The sequence below is a fragment of the Elephantulus edwardii genome, unplaced genomic scaffold (genome assembly GCF_000299155.1).
Source record: "Elephantulus edwardii isolate Elephantulus edwardi_28Jun2011 unplaced genomic scaffold, EleEdw1.0 scaffold00015, whole genome shotgun sequence".
Classification (NCBI taxonomy): Eukaryota; Metazoa; Chordata; class Mammalia; order Macroscelidea; family Macroscelididae; genus Elephantulus; species Elephantulus edwardii.
In genome coordinates this window covers 1,291,451-1,314,172 of record NW_006399765.1, presented here as the reverse complement: position 1 = coordinate 1,314,172, position 22,722 = coordinate 1,291,451, and the positions used below count along the sequence as shown (strand labels likewise).

The following is a 22,722-nucleotide window of genomic DNA, read 5'->3' as shown; positions in this document are numbered from 1 at the left end:
CTTTTCCCTGGTAGTTCTTAGCAATAGTGGGATTCTGGGTCCTTCCGGTGTTTGGGATGGTGACCACAGGGACCAGGTCTCACCAAGGCCAACTCCCCCCAAAATACCGATCACCCATTCAGAGAACCGAAGTGGCTTTTCATCTGCGAGCTCTGATATAGGAGGGGCTGACTTTGCTTCCTTTAAGAGCTGTGTTAACAGACTCACCTGCCAGGCCCTGCTTTCCGAAGCATCTTCGGCCTTAAGCACGACAGAAACAAGCTCAATTGCCAAGGAAGGGTTCTTCTGGAGGGAGGTTGGTGCGAAGGAGAGGGTGTCGGGCTCAGGTTTGTTACTACATTTCCGTATAACTATTCTCTCTGAACCTCCGTGCCTTCCTTGATAAAAAGCCAGAGTTGGACTTATCATGTCTGTCAACTGGTTGTTGGTAAGAATGAATTCCTTTTCCTAGAACCGTAGGTACCCTGGCTTCTTGGGAAAATCTGTTCGATGGAGCACTAGGCCATGCATAGCAGACTCTCTGTGCATGTGTAAATGAATGAAGGAACAGTGCTGAGTGGAAAGTATGCTGCTTCTGCTGTTAACAGAAATACTGCTCCTCTGTCTTCCTCATGCTGTCCACGGCAGACATCACTAGTTGATCCCAGAATGTTTTCCTACAGAGCCTATGAATGAATGTGGTCCCAGAATTCTCCTCAATCTGAATCTTCATGATATTGTTATTGTTGTGGGCTCTAAAGTCACAACTGACTCATAACTGGTTTTCAAAGGCTGTAAATCATAAAAGGATATTGTCCATCTTTTTCTCACAGAGCAGCTGGTGGATTTGAACCGAGTGCCTTTAGGTTGGCAGCATAGCTCCTTAGCCATTGATCATGATTGGCAAATGAAATCCTATCCATTTGTCATTGTTAATTATTACAGTGCAGCTCTGTTTTAAAAGTTGAATAGAATTCTCTGTACAGAATCTTGACTCAAATTCGATGGGCCACTATCTCCTAGTGAGGGAAGTAAGCAGCTTCCCAGAGGCCCCAGATGGAAAGGGAGATGAGGCCGTGGCTCCAGGAAGGCCTCAGGCGACTCCCCAGTTAATCATTTGGCTCTGGAGGTCAGATGACCATGATGCATGTTAAGGATCAGGTCATAATGGGCCCCATTAAAAACCAATTACACCAGCGTCTGGCAAATGTTGCTGCTTCAGCAAAGCTGCATGGGCTCTGGTCCACTAGGTATCGTCCCCAGACTTGGACAGAGATTTGGGGAAGGGAGTGTCATTTGGCTCTTTTATATCATCAAGAGTAGTTGGTTGACCAGCTGGGATGAGAAGAGACAAGGAGCAGTGATGACAAGTTAGGTGGATTGGAGGCGACCTTGTGTGCGTAGACTGTTCTTTCAAACAGGGCTCTTTCTTAAGCAGGTACATGGGGCCAGGTGGTAAAAGAGAGATCTGAGAGGGAGGAGCCAGGGTGGCAGGGATGGGAGAGGTAGACAAGGTCAGGCTGGGAAGGGTCTTGAAAGCCAAGGTAACACGTGTGGCCCTGGTGGCTGTAGAGCAAAGACATGCTGACGCCTGTGTGTCAGGAAAAGCCCCTTCTCCTTCTTGAAACTTCTATTTCTCCATAGAAAAGTGAAGGCTTGAGAAAGACGAGCTGAACATGTTCTGAAGGTATTAGTGCCCTGCAAGTTCAAGTGAGAGTTAACAGGGATGGGTAGCAAGAAATGACAATGGTGTGTAAGAATTGGAGGTGGACTGGGGAACTAGTCAGGATATAAAACCCTAGATATTGAACCCAGCCCAGTGGGCTCAGCCTTGTGTTAAATGCCTTGCCTGCAAGGACACAACTCGCCTTGGTTTAATGTCTTATTCTAGCATGTTTATGAATAGCTTCTCCTTTTACTCCTAGAATTTCCTATTCAGGTGATATATTTTATCATTACCTTATTTAAAATCAATTACTTCATTGACTTCTCCCAAAACCCTCTGAGGAAGATGTTATTAGGGCCCATTTTCAGGGAAGGGAGTAAGAACCTCAGAGAGGCACAAAGGTTTCTCACTTGAGCTCAGTACCGTGGAGTGAGAACCCACTCTTAGCTGTCCCTTCACTGGGTTCCTGAGACTGTAAATTGCCTGGCAGAAGATCACCCATCTTCTTCCTGTGGAACAGCGTGGATTCGAACCACGAGAAAGGCACTACTTTTGGGTTAGCCACACAACGTCCTACAAACTATGCCACCAGAGCTCCCTTGTAGGAGGTTTTTTGCTGTTGCTGTTGTGCACCGTCGAGGTGGAATCAACCAGTAGCAGACCCTGCAGCAGGTTTTCAGAGGCGGTAAATCACACAAGAGTTGCCCATCCTTCTCCCAAAGAGCAGCTGGTGGATTCGAACTGTGTATCTTTGGTGTGGCAACGCAATTTCTTACCACTAACCCCCCAGAGCTTTCTAGCACGGCGTTATTTAGAGGAACACTGGCATGACAGCCGAGAGGTCTTATGCGAATATGAATGATAATAACACCATTAAGAGCACTCACATTCACTATGCCAGGTGCTGTCCTAAGTGCTCCTCATTTAGTCCTCACCTCTCCAGGAGGCAGGTACTGTCATCCCCCACCTTTACCAGGAAACCAGGGCTCAGAGATGTACAACCACTTACCTGAGGTCACACAGCCATCAAGTGGCCAAGACCTCAAGGGTTTGCCCCTGAAATCACTGTGCCACGTGGAAAGAAAGACAATGAGAGGAAGGTAGGAGGGAGGGGAAAAGGGAGCAGTAAAAGGTTGGAGGGAAGCTGTGAGGTTTTGGGGTGTCAGAGTAAGTGAAGGGAGAAGAGCTGAACGAAGCCATGCTATTATACATCCCTTCTTCCCAAATAGGGCCCGTGGGCCTCGAGGTCAAAGCTGGGAGCTCACGCCTCACACCCAGGATGGCAGGAATGAGGAGTCAGAGGACTGATAATGTGTCCCCTGTTCCGTCCTGGGAGCCTCTGATCAACTGTCAGCCAGCAGCGTCCCAGGACCAAACTTGGCCTCTCCCTTCTTTTGCATGTTGTTGTTGTTGTTGTGTGCCATCAAGTTGAGTGAGCCTCATAGCAACCCTATAAACAGCGAATCTGAACCCCATCCTATTCTATGCCAGCCACGCAATTTCTGACACATTCACGCCTATTGCTGAAGTCCCCATGTTAATGCGTCTTGCTGGGGTCTTCCTCTCCCGCACTAACCCTCCATCTTTCCAAGCATGTTGTCCCTTTCCAAGGAATAGCCTCTCCTACCTACATGTCCAAAGGATGAACGGTAAAGCTTCGCCCTCCTTGGCTCCAAGGAACACTCTGACTGCATTTTTTTCCAGATACATCTATTTGTTCTTTTGGCCGTCCATGCGATGTCCAGTGCTCTTCTCCAGCACCACAACTCAAAGGCATCAATTCTTCTTCTGTCATTCTCACTCATTGTCCAGTACCAAAAAGGCTGGACACTGCAATTTTTGTACAACACACTCAAGGCGCAGGGGCGGGGGGCAGCCAAGGCACTCGATGCAGCCAATCACAAACCATCCAAAATGTGAGAGTCCTCCAGATTCACGTAACAGATCCGAGAATTCAGGCCCAGCGGGAGACGCGACATGCCTGGTGACACAGTGAGTCAGGGGGCGGGCAGGCCTGTTTGCATCCAAGGCTCACACACGCCCTTCTCCCCGACCCATGGCTTTGTGGAAGGAAGGAAGGAAGGAAGGGAAGGAGGGACTGGTTTGGTAATGCGTCAGCTAGAGAGGGATTATGGGATAGGCCAGGCAGCAGGGGGATGTTTGAACAGCTGGGTGGAGGCTGGGGTGTGGGCAGCTTCTGGGGTGCGGGCTCAGAGCCTCGAGGCCAGCCGGGGAGCAGGGAAGCATCATCTCCCCTTTACACCATCTTAGTGCCTTGACAGGGAGCTCTGAGGGGCCTAGTGGCAAGAAGCTGCACTGCAGTCCTGAAGGCCACCAGCTGCCCTGCAGGGGAAGCCTGAGTCATCTCCTCCGGTGGGATTAACTGCCTCTGAAAACCCACCGAAGGGTCAGCTATAGGTCAGTCCAACTCTATGGAACACAACAGCAATAACAACAGTGCCTTGGTGCTGCTATAGCAGAAATACCAAAAAAGGATGGCTTTTACAAATGTGAGTTATTTTCTTAAAATTTAGGAGGCTATAAGTCTAAGCAGGAGGGGCATCCATTTCCAAAATAGCTTCCCTCCGGAAACCCTTTGAACCTAGAGAAAGGATTAAAGTTACACAAGTGTTCAGGTCTTTCATTCATAGGGTCACTATGAGTCGCCTACGACTAGACGGCACTTAACAACAACAAGAAGTCTAAGCATTGGATGCCAACTCCAAAGGAGGCATTTCTCTATTCGCTCCAGAGGAAGGCCCTTCTTGTCTGTGTCTGAGTGACCTTCACGCGGCCTGCTTCTCTCCTTCATCTCAGCTTGTCTAATCTGCTCTTTGTATCTCTTGTCAGACATTAACTACCTTACAGACCTTATACTTGTCCTGCTTCACTGACATAACTGAACACGCATTCCAAATGGAACGTAAAATTCAAACTCCCTGCTGTGGAGACAGAACTGACTCTCGGCTGACTCTCCAGAGGGCTTTTGGAGACTGTAAATTTCATGGGAGGGAATTGCCCACCCTTCTGCTCTGGAGCCACTGGTGGGTTTGAATCACTACTCAAGAGGCATAGTGTTTGGGTTAACAGTTCAACTCCCTACACACCAGGCCACCCAGCAGCGCTCCCTAAATGAGATACAGCCATAGACATACAAGTTAGGTGTCCAACACATATTGTTGCAGTGCGCACAAACCAATCCATAACACCCCCCGCACGTGTGTCCTGGTCCCAGCCGAGGGCCGCGATGTGCATTCATTCATTCAGCCAGCATGTAACATGCACTGAGTACAGATGGTGCCTTAGGCCATGAGCTGGGGTTCCAGCATTCCTGAGTGAGCAAGACCTGAGCCTCACCTTCCTCGAGCTCACGGTCCAGTGGAGGAGACAAAACCAAACAAAATAAAGACCCTCAACCCTTTGCCATCAAGTCGACACTGCCTCAGAGTAACCCCTGAGTGTCAGAGTAGAACTAGGTTCCACCGGGTTTTCAGTGGCTAGTTTTCCAGAAGTAGATTGCCAGGCTTTTCTTCCGAGGTGCACCTTGATGGGCTCAAAGCTCTAACCTTTCCATTCGTGATCAAACACATTAACTGTTTACACCACCAGGAGTCAGGGCAGGAGAGAGACAGACAGATGGCCATAATGCACATCCTTGATGCTGGTTAGAGAAGGAGGCCTTATTTCAGAAGAATCTGAGCTGAGCACATGGAGGAGATGAGATCTGGTCTCTTTCCACGGGGGATCTGGAAGCCATGCCAGGAGACCCTATCTCCCCACCTTTGGCTGCTCTATACCTGTTGTCAGAGCGATCCTATGACCAATGGGCCTGACCCTGCCGTGTCCTGTGCCATCCTCATCATCTCTGATGCACTTGAGCCCATTGCTGCAGTCACTGTGTCAATCCACCCCGTGGAAGTCTTCCCGTCTTTCACTGATCCTCCAAGCACAATGTCTATTTTTCAGGGTCCAACTTCTCCTAACATCATGCCCCAAATATGTCCTAAACTGTGCCCACCAGTCTTGCCACCCCCACAAGGACTTTGAGGACTCTGGGGTAAGGCAGGACTGAGCAATAATCACAGGAATAGTTACTTCTCCGGCAGAATCCCAAACCAGCATCCCACTAATGCCAGACCCGGGGAGGGTGATGTTGACAGTGTGCATGATTTACAGCATCAGAGGAGCAGCTCACACAGGGACCAGGACAGCAATCTCCTGTAAGGGGCAGGAGAGAAACTGCAGAAGAGAAGGGGTAGCCATCAAGGAACTAAGATGTACTTTGTGAAGATAACAGGTGACAGAATAGGGACAAATAAAGGAAGTTTAAAAAAAAATTATAGTGGCCCCTTCCATAAGGAGTTGTACCACTCACCCAAAGGTAGTGCCTTTTATTTATTTATTATTAATGTCAATGAAAATTTACAGATTTTGGATTTCCATTCATTCATTGTTGCACTTTTCTCCTCTCCCAAGTACACTACCCTCTTGGAAAAGTAAAAGAAAAATTCTTTCATTGTTTTACAATCCCTCCCCTCAGGTCCACTCCACCATGTAGCTTTCTCTCTCGACTCCTGTCATGACAAAAATACCTAATCACATATCCCTTTTAAACAGTTTTCTTCCCCATCAGTTTCAATGCAGTATACATTATTGAACCCATCTTTCTCAGTCTCCTCCCAACCCCAAGGTCAGTCCTGTTTTACAACAATGGCACCATGCAGTATTTGTCCTTTTGTGACTGAGATATTTCACTCAGCATAATGTCCTCCAGGGTCACCCATTTTGAATAATATTGCATGAGTTCCTTGTTTTTCAATGCAGCATAGTATTCCATTGTGTGAATATACCACAGCTTCTCTATCCATTCATTTGCTGATGGGCACTCAGGTTGTTTACAACGCCTTGCTATTGTGAACAAAGCTGCAATAAACATGAGTGTACATATATCTGCTTGGATGTCAGTTATGGTCTCTTTGTGGTATATTCCCAGTAGTGGAGTTGCTGGGTCAAATGGTATCTCTATTTGCAACTTTTTGAGAAAGCACCACACAGCCTTCCACAGTGGTTGCACAATTTTACACTCCCACCAACAGTGAATAAGGGTTCCAGTTTTTTCTCCACAACCTCGCAAGCATTTGTTGCTTGTTGTTCTGTTAAATTTTGCTATTCCGACTGGGGTGAGATGATATCACATAGATGCTTTGATTTGCATCTCTCTTAGAGCTAGCGATTTTGAACATTTCTTCATGTGCTTGTTGGCCATCTGAATGTCTTCTTTGGTGAAGTGTCTGTTCATATCCTGTGCCCATTTTTCAATTGGATTATTTACCTTTATCTTATTGTGGTGCTCAACTATTTTATAAATTCTGTATATAAGTCCCTTATCTGATATATCAATACCAAATACTTTTTCCCCGTCTGTGGCTTCCCTGATGGAGAAGGTTTTGGATGTGCATAGGGATTTGATTCTTAGAAGGTCCCATTCATCTATCTTCTCTTCTCCTGGTTGTAGGTGGTAGTGCCTTTTTTGGTGGTTCAAATCCACCAGCAGCTCCAAGGGAGAAAGAGAAAAATCTCCTCCTGTGTGATTTACTGTTGTAAACCAGACGCAGAAAGAAAGCAGGGACACAGGAAAATGAATTCTGAAAAAGAGGGAAGGCTGAGGCCGAGGTTCTCTCACAGTTTAGCACTGTGAAAAGGCCCCGTCTTAGTCTGGCTGTGGTTTTTCTTTTGTTTAAGCCAATCATCCTAAAAAAGTTCAATCTCCAGAGACTATATTTTTCTTATACTTAAGTGTTGCCAACATAACAATGGGTAAGCTTAATCTTTAAACTAAGAACAAAGTTCAGACACAGCATCCCCTCAGGTGGGAGGCTGGGAGGAATTCTCTGTTTGCAGAGGGTGTTCAGTCCTGTCTGGACTCTGATCTCAGCTGTGGTCCCCGCTAACACTATGCCAGGGAATCTACAATTTACAGCCTCAGAAACCCACTGAAGGGTCAGCTAGGAGTTGATTCCAACTCGACAGCAATGAGTTTTTGCATTGTGGTTCATCAGACGGAAAAAAACATTCTAACCTCTGGCCTTCGGAAGAGCTGCCCTTGAGAGGGAGCAAGGCAAGAATTCTGCCTCTGAGAACTGAGGCTGGGCCGGAAGTTGTGAGAGAAGCTCCCTGAGATTCGGGGATAATGAGATGACAGCCGTTCTGACTCAGCCCCAGTCCTGATGTGGATGCATATAGTTCCAAGGGGGGTGGCAGTAGCTGAGTCTGAGGTTTAGCAAGGAAAGAGGGAAACCCACACTGACTCCTCAGGCCTTGAACCCAGGCCTCAGGGTCCAGGAACCCTCATTAAATCCGACCCCCCCCTTTGTACATAGCCCTGGGGCAGGTCAGGCTGGGGTAATTACCGCCTAATAACTTCATCCACTGCTCCTGATTCACCCCCTAAAATCACAATTGCATCCTGTTTGGGCTTGTCCCACCAATAGGTTGTGGCTTGGGAAAGAGCAACATGAAATCGTGGGCTGCAGACTCCATGTGTCCTCAAGGCAAGAAGTCATTCTCTTTGCATCTCAGGGTCTCAGTTTCTATGTCAATTAAATGGAAAGACATATGTCTAAAGGGCCTTTCCTGTCAGTATCACTGCTGTTAGCTGCCGTCGAGTCAGCTGTGACTCACGGCGACCTCTCACCCCACAGAGAAAAGCACTGCCCAGTCCTGCGCCATCCTCACAATCATCATGTCTGAATCCATCATGGTGACTCTTGTGCCAATCCAGCTCCCCAAGGCTCTCCCATACCCTCACTGTCCCTCTATTTCACCTAGCACAGTGGCCTCCTCCAGTGATTGATCTTTCTGATGATGTGTCTAAAACAAGCCAGTCTGGCAATGTTTTGTTGTGATCCATAAGGTTTTCATTGGCCAGTTTTGGGAATTAGATCGCCGGGCCTTTCTTCCTAGTCTGTTTTAATCTGTAAGTGCCACTGAAACCTGTCCACCATGGATGACCCTGCTGGTATTTGACTTACTGGTGGCATAGCTTTCTGCTTCACGTACTGTCAGATAAATAGTGCAATATTAGGCTTGACAGTTCCATGTGCAAGGTAAATGGGGGCTCCTGCCTGTGTTTACATCCCAACTAGAGGTCACCTGAGCACAGAGTTTTGGGCTTAACAGCCTATTTCTGGCGCTAACTCAGTGCAAAGGCTTTCCATGATAACTCGCAAGTCCAATGACAAAATTCCCTGGCACTGCCTTTCCAGCTGGGGTTGATCAAGCGAAACCTCCAGAAATGGTTGAACCTCACAGTTGAGCATGGAAGTTCCAGAAATTCAAGCTTGATTCAGAAGAGAATGTGAACAAGGGATGTTGTTAAAGTCAAATGGATCTTGGCTGAAAGCAGAGAATGCCAGGAAAAAGATTTGTGCTTTATTGATTGTGCAAAGGCATTTTACTGTGTAAATCATAACAAATTATGGATAATGTCAACAGTGGAATTCCAAACATTTCATTCTATTCTATAGAATGTCCTATAATAGGACAAGAGGCAACCATTTGAACAGAACAAGGTAACATTCTGTTGTTTAAAATCAAGAAAAAGAGTACATCAGGGTTATATCCTATCACCATACCTGTTCCATTTATATGCTGAGCAAGTGATCTGAGAAGCTGGGCTGTGAAAGGAAGAATGTGGCTCAGGACTGGAGAAAGACTCATTAACCTATGATCGACAGATGACACAACCTTACTTGCTGAAAACAGACAAAAAACCAAGAAGCACTTACTGATAAAGATCAAATACTACAGTCCACGATGGATTGTTTTTATTGTTGTTGTTGTTTTGTGCCATTGAGTCACTTGTGACTCACAGCGACCCTATGTTCAATAGCCCTGAAACCTGTTCTATCCTGAGCCATCCTTATTGTCTCTGACACACCTATCCCCATTACCCCAATCAGTGAATCGATCCATCTCATCCAGGGTCTTCCTCTCTTGCGCCGTCCCTCCATCCTCCCAAGCATGATGTCCCTCTCCAGGACTGGTCCCTCCTTGCAACATATCCAAAGTAAGTCAGACAAAGCTTCAGAATCCTTGCCTCCAAGGAGCATCCTGGTTTCGCCCTCTCTAGGATGAACCTGTTTGTTGTTCTAGCAGTCTGTGTTATATTCAACACTCTTCTCCAACACCACAGCTCAAAGGCATCAATTCTCCTATCATCTCTAATCATTGTCCGTCTTTCTTACGGATTACACCTCAAAATAAATACAACAAAAATCCTTACAATTGGAACTAAAAAGAAAAATAATAATAAAGATAAAGAGTTAACTTGTCAAATCTTTCCTTTTACTTGGATCCACAGTTAATGCCCAGAGAATCAGCAATCAAGAACTCAAGTGACATACTGCCCTGGAGCGAACTGTCGACAAAGACCTTACAAAGATGTCACTTTGCAGAGCAGGATGTGCCGGGCTAATGGTATTCAAACCACCTCATGTTGTATGCAAAAGCTGGATGATAAATATGACCCTGGTGAAAAACACAGAATACACCGTGAACTGCCAGAACAACAAACAAATCTGCGTGGAAAGAAGGACAATCAGACTAAGCCTTAGACGTGAGGAGCCTGAGACTTTGCCTCAGATACTTTAGACTTGTTATTGGGAGGGACCAGTCCCTAGAGAAGGGCATCAGCCTTGGTTGAAGGTCAACACAAGGGAAGATTCTCGATGGAATGGATTGACATTGACATGCTGTGACAATGGATTCAAGCACAGCAACAACTGTGAAGCTGGCGCAGGCCTGGGCGAAGATTTGTTCTGTTGTGTGGAGGTCTTTGTGAGTTGAAATCAACTGAACAGTGTCTAACAAGAATATCATATGCAGGAGTTGAAGGATTCCCCTGTTTGGGACATGAGGTTTCAACTGGTTAATTTGTACTCATATAGTCGTGTGGTTCAAATCCACCAGCTACCCCACGGGAGAAGGATTGACAATCTCCTCCCATGCAATTTCCTGTCTCTTGAAAATCCACTGGAGTGTCAGCTATGGTTCAATTCCAACTCAATGGTACACAACAACAACAACAATATCCCGTCACTATTACCAACTGTCAAAGCCAGGCTAGGGATTCCATTCTCAACCAAGCTTAAACTAGCCTTTTTCATGATTCACAGCCCTGAGTATTAAGACAATAGCTCCAGTTTGGACTCTTGAGTAGAAACACATTTGAGGCTGCTGTCGTCTAGAGAGAGCTGTCGGTAGCTTGCCTGAGGGTGCAGAGCTGCAGATGGGGAAATGTAGATGAATTCAACGTAGATCTTAGAGGTGCTGCCATTTGGACTTGATGACAGATTAGCTAAGGGACATGACGGCAAAGAAATATCAAGCAAGATCCTTGGGTTTTGTCTTGACCAGAAGGGGACATGGGGTGCTGTTTACTGAGATGTACAAGACAGGGGGAGGGAAAAGATGGGGTGAGTGAAGAAATCAGAAATTCTGCTCTGGGCAAGGAGATCAATAGATGAAAACTTCAAGAAGCTTGTTGAATTTATTGTTCGGAATTCAAAGAGGAAACCAGAGTGAAAATGTGATGTTGGCAGTAAGGCTTAACTCATTGCTGTCCAGTGGGAACTGACTCAAACTGATCTTCCAGAGGGTTTTTGGAAACTGTCAATGTCAGGGGAGGAGACTGCCCATCATTCTGAGTGAGCCACTGGTGGATTCGAACCGTCAGAGAGGCATCCCCTTCGGCTTAGCAGTGCAACTCCCTATTAAATATGTCAACACTATTTTGTTTTCTTAAAAATGACAACAACAACAATCCCTAACTTTTAGTAATAATAAACTTCAAAAAGCAAGCACTTAGGAGCCCCATTCCTTTCCTCTTAAGGTGCCCCCTTACCACCTTTCTGTAGGCTTTTATTGGGGGCTACTGAGGGCCCCATCCTCAAAGACGTTCGTAGTTTCTCCAGCCACTCTAGGCTGGGGCCCAGAAGGTTCTGGGGGTGGCTGGGAATGTCAGGCATGTTCATGTCATCTCCGAGGGGCCCTGGATACTGTAAGGGGTGGCCTTGTTGATAATGGTGGCGCATCTGGTGGAGTGGCTTGATGGGGACAAAGTTCTGGGAAGGCCTCTGATGTGAAGGTCATATCTACTTGAGAAGGAAGAGGTGACCAAAACAGACTAGAAAGTAGATCAAACCACATTGTAGAGTCTCAAGAATCAGGTTGAGCAGTTAAGTCTTATCCTTAGGGAAAGAGAAGAACATTAAAGGGTCATGAAATGCAACCCTGTTCCGCAGGAGTAGTGTGGCCATGTCTTCACTCAACAGTGACCTGCATTTAGTTCACAAACACTATAGGGCGGTGAAGGATGACAGTGGGACCAGTTCCATCTCAACAATGAACAAGAGAAGGAAAGAAGTAATTATTTGACCCTCCCTAGGATCCGTAGGGAACTCTGGTGGCCTAGTAGTAAGAAGCCGTGCTGCAATCCCAAAGGCACGTGGTTCAAATCCACCAGTTGCTCTACAGGAGGAAGGTCAATCTTCTCCTGTGTGATTTTACTGTCTCTGAAAACCCACTGGAGACTCATTTATGGGTTGATTCTGACTCAACAGCACAAAACAACAACCTCAGAGTCTCCAGGCGGTGCAGAGGACAGGGACCCCTGTCCTTGGTCACAGTGAAGAGACACAGGGTAAACAGGGGAAAGGGATAGAGATGGTGAAATCAGGCTGCGCCTTGGAGACAAGGATTCTGAAGCTCCATCTCACATACTTTAGGCATGTAGCCAGGAACCAGTCCTTGAAAAAGAACATCATGCTTGGAAGGGTGGAGGGACAGCACAGAAGAGGAAGATCTTGGATGAATTGGGTTGATTCAGCGACTAGGGTAACGGGAGTAGGTGTATTGGAGACAATGAGATTGGTTCAGGATAATGCAGGATTCAGAGCCTCAACGACACATAAACAACAACATGGAGATGTGACTCCTATCTACTGCAAAGTGATGGAAGAAAATAACGTTTGCGTGATTTCCTATTTTGTGCCAACAGCCATACCAGGCTTCTCCTTAGCAGCAAGGATGGTGAACCTCATCTCACATTTTGGGCGTGTGGTCAGGGGGTTCAGTCCTTTGACCTGGCCTGCTGGGGAAAGTAAAGAATGAGAGAAAGAGAAGAAAGATCATCAACAAAGACGGATTGGCCCAGTGACTGTGACAATGGCCTTGAGCATGGTGGAGACTGTGAGGATGACACAGGCTAGGGCAAGGTTTCTGACTGTTTTTCATAGGATCACCAGGACTTGTAATGGACCAGGACCTCTAGTGGTGAAGTTAGTAGCGTGCTGTAAGAAGCCAAGTATCTTGAGCAGTTCAAATCCACCAGTGAATCTGTAGGAGAAAGATGGGTAATCTTCTCCCATTAAGTTTTTTTTCTTTCATAATTTTTGAGTGAAAATTTGCAAATCATATGTCTTTGAAGGTGCATCTGATAAAGGCCATGGTCTTCGCTTTCACTTATTATGCATCAGAGAGTCGGACAATGACTAAGGAGAATAGAAGGAGAATTGATGCCTTTGAGCTGTAGTGCTGGAGAAGGGTACTGAGGGTACCATGGACTGCCAAGAAAACAAAGAGATTTATCCTGGAGAGGGTTAAACCGGGAAGCTCCTTGGAGGCAAGGATTCTGAGGTTCCAACTAACATACTTTGGACATTTTATAAGGAGAGACTGGTCCTTGGAGAGGGACATCGTGCTTGGGAGGGTGGAGGGCAAGCGCAGGAGGGGAAGGCCCTCTATGAGGTGGATTGATTCAGTGACTGTAATCGGGATGGGTGTATTGGAAACAGTGTGATTGGCACAGGACAGAGCAGAGTTTAGGGCTGTTGTACAAAGGGTCGCTTTGAGTCACAAGCAATTCGACGGCACATAACAACAACAACAATGTCTTTGAACTATGGTGTCACAGAAGAGTATTGAATATACACTATGGACTGCTAGGAGAACAAACAGGTTCATCCTGGGGAGGGTGAAACCAGGCTGCCCTTTGGAGGCAAGAATTCTAAAGCTCTGTCTGACATACTTGGGCTTGTTGCAATGAGAAACTAGTCCTTGGAGAGGGACATCATGCTTGGTGGGGTGGAGGGACAGTGCAACGGAGGAAGACCCTAGATGAGATGAATCGATTCAGTGACGGAGATAATGGGGGTAGGTGTGCCAGAGACAATAAGTAGCTGGCTCAGGAAAGAGCAGGTTTCAGGGCTATTTTACATGGGGTCTCTATGAGTCGCAAGTGATTCAACGGCACATAACAACAATAACTGGTTTTTTCCTTATGATCATCTATAGACATTTGGTTTTATAACATCAATTACTATTGATTAACATAACTCCATTGAGATTAACAGTCTAGGAAACTCAACAGAGGGTCACTACTAGTAGGAATAGGCCAAATGCCAGTGAGTCGCCCCTTGGATTTCACATATGGATAAGCTTTGGGTTCAGTCTTCCCAAGAAGCCTGTGATGTAGGTACTATTAGCTCCATTTTTTTTACTTGCATTACTCAGGAGCAACGGTGTCTCTCTGGAGACTAAGGTGTGCCTGATACAGGCCACGGTCTTTGCAATCGCTTGTTATGCATCAGAGAGTTGGATAAGACTAGGGAGGACAGAAGGAGAGTTGATGCCTTTGAGCTGTGGTGCTGGAGAAGAGTACTGAATGTACCATGGACTGCCAGGAAAACAAACAGATTCATCTTGGAGAGGATTAAACCAAGCTACTCCTTGGAGGCAAGGATTCTGGGGCTTCGCCTGACATACTTTGGACATGTTGCCAGGAGGGACGGGTCCTTGGAGAGGGACATCATGCTTGGGAGGGTGGAGGGACGGGGCAGGAGGGGAGGACCCTCTATGAGATGGATTGATTCAGTGACTGAGGTAATCGGGATGGGTGTGTCGGAGGCAGTGCGGTTGGTGCAGGATAGAGCAGGGTTTAGGGCTGTTGTGCATAGGGTCGTTATGAGTCGCAAATGACTTGACGGCACATAACAACATTACAATTTTTAATGTTTCTTTCATTTTTTATTTTATATTGGTTTGCTTGCAAAGTTTGTATACATTGTGTTTCACATTATCCTTCATTCACATTGTGTTTCATACAATCATTCCAATTCAGTGTATTTTATAAAATTAATCAACACTGAACTATGCACTCTATTATTGTCTTTTCCAGATCCTGGCCAGATCTTTCCCATTTCCTTTACCCATCTCTCCCCGCGTCCATCAAATTGTATGACCCTATGATTACCCCCTTGCCCATCCTCACCCCTCTGTCCCTCCCCTCCTCCCTTGGATCCTCATACATGTTTTACTAGTCATCTATTGCTACAATAACAGTCTCAAAGAGTATTTGTCTTTCTGGGACTGAGTTTGTTCACTGAGTATAATGCTCTCCAATCTCTCCCAAGTTATGTAGTAATTTTTTAAATCATTACTCCTGAGTGCTGTATAGTATTCCATTGTATGAATGTGCCACAATTTCTCAGTGCATTCTATTGTGGTTGGACATTTGGGCTGTTTCAATGTTCATGCAGTGATGAATAACACTGCTATGAACATTAGTGTACAAATCTCCTTTGTGTCTCAGTCCTAATTTTTTCAGAGTGTTTTCCAAGGAGTGAAATAGCTGGACCATATGGAATTTCTATGGTCTAGCTCAATTTTTTTTTTTTTTAGATTAGGGCACTGAGTCTCAGAAATTAAAAGACTTGCCCAAGGTGACATGATAGCATGGCAGACTTGAGATTAAAGCTCCAATTTGTCTGCATCCAAAGCCTGTGTTTTCTCCATTCCACATCTCTGACTACATGTGATTTGGCCATCCCTGGTCTCAACACATGGTCATGAGGAAGGCAGAGAGCACAGATTCCTGGTATCACGATTAATAGCATCCCATATCACTATTACTAGCTGCGTGACCTTGGTCAAGTTGCTTAATCTCTCTGACCGCAGATCCCTTATCTGTAAAATGGGAGGGATAATAGTATTTGCTTCAAGAGCTGGTTATAAAGATTTAATGGCTTCATAAGTACAAAGCTGCAAGAGAAGTGTCTGACTCATGAGACATACTGTAATGTGTTTGTTATTCATCTTGCAGTTCTTATTATCATAGTTGGAGGGGGGTTACCTTCCATACCATGTGGGCCTGTCCTGCTCAGTCTCTGACTTAGGGTTTGCAGTTTGTAAAATCAGGAAGGGTGTACGCCAGGGGTGTGGCCTATCTCCATACCTTTTCAATCTATATGCTACAGAATAGATCATCCAGGAGACTGGGCTCTATGAGGAGGAATGTGGCATCAGGATTGGAGGAAGACTCATCAACAACCTGCATTATGCAGATACAACCTTGCTTCCTGAAACTGAGGAGGACCTGAAGTGCTTGCTGCAGAAAGTCAAGGACTGCAGCCTTCGATATGGATTGAAGCTCAACATCAAGAAAGCAAAGATTCTTACCCCTGGGCCAATTGACAGCATTATGATAGATGGTGAAGAGATTGAGATTATTAACAGCTTTAGTTTGCTTGGTTCCACAATCAACTCTTTTGGTCCCAGCAACCAGGAAATCAAAAGACCAATTGCATTGAGGAAGTCGGCTTTCAGGGACCTAGCCAGAGTACTGAAAAGCAATGATGTCAGTCTGGAGACTTAAGGTGTACCTGATCCAAGCCATAGTCTTCACAATCACTTGGTATGCATCAGAGAACTGGACAATGACTACGAATGATAGAAGGATAATTGATGCCTTTGAGCTGCGGTGCTGGAGAAGAGTGTTGAATATACCATGGACTGCCAGGAGAACAAATAGGTTTGTCCTAAAGAGGGTGAAACCAGGCTGCTCCTTGGAGTCAAGGATCCTGAGGCTTTGTCTGATATATTTTGGACTTGTCGCAAGGAGGGATCCGTCCTTGGAGAGGGACATCATGTTTGGGAGGGTGGAGGGACAGTGCAGGAGAGGAAGACCCTCAGTGAGATGGATTGATTCAGTGACTGGGGTAATTGAGGGTAGGTGTGTCAGAGACAGTAAAGTTGACACAGGATAGAGCAGGTCTCAGGGCTATTGTACATAAGGTCACTATGAGTCATAAGTGACTTGACGGCACATAACAACACCAAACTGAAGGGTATTGTTGAAGACAAAACTCATTGTTATCTAGTTAGAACTGACTCATCACTGACCCTCCAGTGGGATGATAAAAGCCATAAATTTCTCAAGAGAAGATTGTCCATCTTTAGTCTACTGGTGGATTTGAACTTCCAGAGTTCTGGGTTAGTATAGTAGTGCAACTCCCTGTGTGAGCAACACTATCAGAGCTCCTTTATTATCATTGGAGTTGTTGGTTACCATCAAGTCAGAACTGACTCATAGCTGACTCCCCAGCACGTCTCCGAGGCAGTAAATTGCATGGGAGGAGACTGGCCATCCTCCTCCTACAGAGCAGCTCGTGGATTCGAAACGCGTGACCTCAGGTGAACCACACAACTTCCTACCACGAAGTCACTAGAGCTCTTCCCATTGAAGAAAGATCCTGAGTTTTTGCCCAGACACTAGAGTTTCATGTTGCGAAGTTTAACAAGTATGAATTGACAGCCACGATTGCAACATGATGAATAAGTCACATGGACAGATGCTAATTAAATCTAAGTTTGAGTCACAGACTCACCGGGCTTTTAGATAAGTCAGTCCTAGTTACTGGGGCTCCCTCTGTGTTATCAATTGTTACATAACTACATTTGATAATATTTTTAGGTGCCATTGAGTCGACTATGACTCACAGCAACCCTGCGAGCCTTGTTCCGTCCTCAAAATCTCTGCCGTGCTCCGGCCCACTGTGCCAATCCACCCTGCTGAGGCTCTTCCCCTCCTTCTCTGACCCTCCACCTCTCCCAGCACATCTTTGTCCAAGGTCTGGTCCCACCTGACAACACGCTCAAAATATGTGTCACCAATAGTGAACTTCCCCATCTCCGCCTCTGAGGAACACAGTGGTTGTACTTTCTCCAAAACAGATTTGTTTGTTCTTTTGGCAGTCCGCGGTTGAAAACAACAATCATTCTTTCACGCCAAAACTCACAAGTTGGACAGGACTCATCTCTGCTTCTGTACAGCACTAGCTTGTACTAAGAGTGATGGGGAAACTGGGAAGGAGACAGCAGTGATGGTTGAATAGTATTTAAGAGTTTAAGAAAGAAAGACTGGTCAGGGGAAACCTCAGTCCAAGGTGGCCTGGAGGAAGTGAGGGGGCAAGATATGAGTCATCTGTGCAAAAGCCCCAGAAATGGGTGCTCCTGGCCAGGTCAAGTAACAGTAAAATGGCCAATGAAGCTCAAGCAGGAGTCCCGATGATGTAACGCATAACATGTCTTGGCTGTTAACCCAAGGGTCAGTGGTTCAAACCTACCAGCCACTCTGTGAGAGAATGGTGAGCAGTCTCCTCCTGTAAAAATTTACGGCCTCAGAAATTCAATGGAGGGTCACGAGGAGTTGGAATTGGCAGTGGAGTGGTTACCTCAAGAGGAGTGACAGAGGGGAACAGACCTGTACCCACCCCTCCAACTCATCACCCCCACACACACTTCAGCTTTCTCTCAGAGTTCACAAGTCAGCAAGTTCTCCCCACATCTCCTGCCATGATTCCTCCTGGAGCCCCCAAAGCTGTGTCCTTGTAGAAATTTTCAAAGCTAAATTTGAGGTTAGGGAGCTCCGGTAACCTTGTGGCAAGAAGCTGCACTGCAGTTCTGAAGGCAGGCTGTTCGAGGCCAGACCAGCTGCTCCACCAGAGAAGGGTGGGCAATCTCCTCCCGTGCGATTAACTGCCCCTGAATACCCACCACACGGTGAGCTATGGGTTGATTCCAACTCAACAGTATACAACAACAGTTTAAGGTTATTCAAGTGCAGGACTAGTGTGTATTTCTCAGATCCACAGGTTTGCCACATCTGACAAAATAAAATGCCTGACATAATCAGGCTCCACTCGTGTTACTGAGTGAATGACCCTCAAGCTGAAGGATTTTAGAATCCAGGTCAGATGTGCTGTCCACCTCTTGAGTTTGAGACTCAGCTTCAGCACAACCTTCTCCTTGTCGCCCCCAGAGCTGGTCAGCTCCTCTGGTCTCGCCTTCCCCTCAGTGTGTTTTCCCTGATGGCGTGTGTGGAAATAATGAGTCATTTACAGACCCACCCACTTAGCATCTCTCACCCCTGCATGTCTGGATAGAATGTGTCCTGTGTTCACAGAGCTCTAAATCACATACTGTTGTTGCCCTAGAGCGTATTCTTATTATTCCCGTCCTTCACAGAGGCAAGCTGGAACCCCTCTAGTGAAGCATCATTTATGAGATGGCTGAGGATTAGAACCCAGGATGACTGAGCCCAGTGATTATGCCTTTGACCGTTGCTCCACCCGAGCTCGCCATGCTGTGTCGAAGACATGACCACCTCTGTCCTGTCCACTGATAGGCCATCAGCCTGGCAATGAGAGTCCATGTGATCCGTCGTGACAGAATGAGCGAGTGATTGCTTGAATGAGGCAAATAGCTGGCAGGTACAGCAATGATGGAGATAAATTTTAATGAAGTGGCTTCATCTTTTTCTTTTCCTCCCAGGCATAAGAATTACCAAGGTGGACTGGCAGCGGCAGAAGAATGGCACCGCCCACCACACACACGAGTTCCCTGGCCCCATTCTGGTAGCCCGCAGGGGCCAGCCGTTCGAGATGACAGTGTTTTTCAGCCGAGCCCTGGACTCTGAGGAGACCCTCATCATGACAGTGGAGACAGGTACTCGCCCTCACAGCCCTCCCTGATGGCCAGCGCTGGGACGGGCTTATTTGTGGTCCTGTGTCCAATATCCTGCATCTCTCGTCTGACTCAGATTGCTGTTGTTAGGTGCCATCAAAGACCCTCTGTACAACAGCTCTGAACCCTGCTCTAGCCAGAGCCAACCTCATTGTGTCTAACAAACCCACCTCCATTACCCCAGTCACTGAGTCAATAAATCTCATCGAGGGTCTTCCTCTCCACCCTCCCAAGCATGACATCCCTCTTCAAGGACTGGTCCCTCCTTGCAACATGCCCAAAGTATATCAGACAAAGCTTCAGAATTCTTGACTCCAAGGAGCATCCTGGTTTCACCCTCTCTAGGATGAACTTGTTTGTTCTCCTAGCAGTCCATTCAATATTCTTCTCCAGTACCACAGTGCAAAGGCATAAATTCTCCTTCTATCATTCCTAGTCATTGTCCATCTCTCTGATGCATAGCAAGTAATTGTGAAGACCATGGCCTGGATCAGGTGCACCTTAGTCTCCAGACTGACATTGTTGCTCGTCAGTACTCTGGCTCAAATACTGGATATAAAAGTCCCTGTGGGAGGGCTGTACCTCAAATCTGAGCCCCTTCCTTTTGCTCCAGGTCCCCAGGCTTCTGAGGACCTCGGCACCAAAGCTGTGTTCCAGACATTGGAGCCGGGGGAGGACCCTGCCTGGACCGCAGTGCAGGAGATTCAGACAGAGACCACCATGACTGTCAGCCTCATCAGCCCCCCAAACGCTGTCATTGGCCACTACCGGCTGAGTGCCAGGCCTTCCTCCCGCCGCAAGCAAAACAACAAGAAGCTGGGGGAGTTTATTCTCCTTTTCAACCCATGGTGCCCAGGTAGGAGATGCTGCCCAGGAGTCAGGGATGTTCCTGAGAGCTGTTTGAGGAAACAGGCATGCTTTGGGGGGAAACCAAAGGAGGTCAGGGAAGTAAGTTAAAGGTCAAGGAGGTGAATGCCGATAGCTGGACAAGAGCCAGACCGAGGGAGTTGGAAGACTGGGCAAAGGACCATACAACAGGTGTAACAAAAGACCAGGTCAGAGGGAGGAAGGCTGGAATCCATGTGCCGAAGTCAGTAGGCAGTGAGGGTACCAGGTGGCCAGGGAGGGATAGAGCTTAGAGTGAGTAAGAACCTGCATAATGAAATCAGACAGACCCTGAAGTAGACATAGCTCTGCTTTCTGCAAAATGGGACTAATAACAGTGCCTGCCTCCCAAGATTATGGTGAAAATTCACACCTTGAGTGTATTTTAAAGGGAGCTCTGGCAGTCTAGTGGGTAAGGAGTTGTGCTGCCAACCCCAAAGCAGGAGGTTTGAATCCATCAGCTGCTCCGTGGGAGAAAGATGGGCAGTCTCCTCCCATGAGATTTACAGCCTCTTAAAAAATCATCAGAGGGTAAGCGATGAGTCAGTTCTGATTTAATAACAACAACAGAATTGTCTAAAAAGTACCAATTACATTGGAAAGAATAAGCAGGATCCTATTACTAATAGGGAATCTTCTTATTAATATTTAAGTAATACAGGCTGCTTTTGGAATCAAAGCAGGTCACCCAAAGGTATTAGGATGCCTAAAATTCTGGGTTGGACTGGGGTTGGTCCTTGCCTGAGGAAAAGAACACTCCATGGTGTTCTCTTCCACCCCGTCAGCCCCTGGGCACCGTCCCGCCCCAGACCCCCAATATGGCAGCCCCTTCCCCAGGCCACCACGTCCAGATCCCCTGCCCACATTGGGCCTGATGCCTGCCTTTCAGAGGACGATGTGTTTCTGGCTTCAGAAGAGGAACGACAGGAGTATGTGCTCAACGACAGCGGTGTCATCTTCCGAGGCGTGGAGAAGCACATCCAAGCCCAGGGCTGGAACTACGGGCAGGTCTCCAGGGGAACAGGCCACACGGGTGCAGGCTCAGTGGGGCGGTCAGTCATCCTAGGGAGCCTCTGTCTGCTCACTTCCCACCAAACAGGGACAAGCAGGGCTGGCTTCTGGTGCCAGTCCATTCATCCATTTATTTGTCTATTAAAGGAAACCGGATAGTTCCATTCTGCCTTGGAAGGATAAAAGCTTACCTGAGAATCCCACAGAGAGTCCATTAACAAGGGTGCTGGGCTCCACTCCCAGAGTTTCTGTAGGTCGGGGGCAGGGCTGAGACCTTGCATGGCTCACAAGCTCTCAGGTGATGCTGTTGCTGCTGGTCTGGGAATCGACCTTGAGAGTCAGGTCTCTGAAGTTGGGCAGAATCTGGACGGAGGGAACAGGAGCCGCAGCAGTGTGGAGATGGGAAGTATGGAAACATCTGAGATTCTGTAACAGCGTCCTGTCTGCTGGAGTTCAGGAACCAGAGGGGAAGGAAGTCAAACCTCTAACAATATCAGGCAGAGCAATGTAAGGAGTGCCCAGAAGTCCAGGAAATTACCATATGGAGTTTAGGGGCTTAACAGAGATGCTATATTGAAAGTTAGGGTCTGAGTAAGGGGTGACCATTGTTCAGTGCCCAGTTCCTTGAGCTTCCAAATATTCAGAGGTCACAACACATTTTTATGTAAAAAAATATCCCAGTGGTTTAAAAAAAAAACAACAAAAAACCAAAGCAAAAAACCAACAAACTAATTCAAACATATTTTAAAACATTAAATAGATCAAAGGAGCATATCGATGAGGTAGATACAGCTCGAGAGTCTTGGTGGCTGTCCTGTGAGTGATGGAGAGCCATGGAAGGTTCTAGAACCAGAGGAAGGCATGGCTCAGGCTAAGCTTTTGGTCTCCAAGTGACAGAGGAGGGTTTTCTGAGATTTGCTAATGTTCCAGAATATCTTTAAAGGTAGGATTAGGGTGAACTCTGCATATTGATGCAAGTGACCAGTTGAGGGATGTTGGGGAGTCTGGCAACATGGGCGAGGCACTGGCCACTAAGCATAGTCTTTCTGGAAGGCAGTTTGAGGAAGACATCCTGGACATCTGCCTCTCCATTTTGGACCGAAATCCCAGTCATCAGGACGACCCAGCCACTGACGTGTCCCGCCGCCATGACCCCATCTACGTCACCAGAGTGATCAGTGCCATGGTGAGTTGTCCTCTGCTGGCCCTGCATGTTCTCTCCCAGAAAAATACCACACTGTCATTCCCCCCCCCAAAGCACCCTCATTCTGATTCTCCATTGCTACAGGGCAACCTGCTCCAAAACTCAGAGGCATAAA

At 46.8% G+C, this 22,722-nt stretch overlaps 1 protein-coding gene across 1 annotated transcript in view; it reads left to right on the top strand.

Annotated features, from left to right (window-relative positions):
- The window catches only part of TGM6 (transglutaminase 6), an 88,650-nt gene that overhangs the window by 28,442 nt on the left and 37,486 nt on the right, over positions 1-22,722 (top strand). The window contains exons 2-5 of the mRNA XM_006881669.1: positions 19,316-19,489; positions 20,121-20,363; positions 21,282-21,400; positions 22,461-22,589. Of these exons, the coding sequence (XP_006881731.1) occupies positions 19,316-19,489; positions 20,121-20,363; positions 21,282-21,400; positions 22,461-22,589 (665 nt within the window). The remainder of the gene's footprint in view (positions 1-19,315; positions 19,490-20,120; positions 20,364-21,281; positions 21,401-22,460; positions 22,590-22,722) is intronic.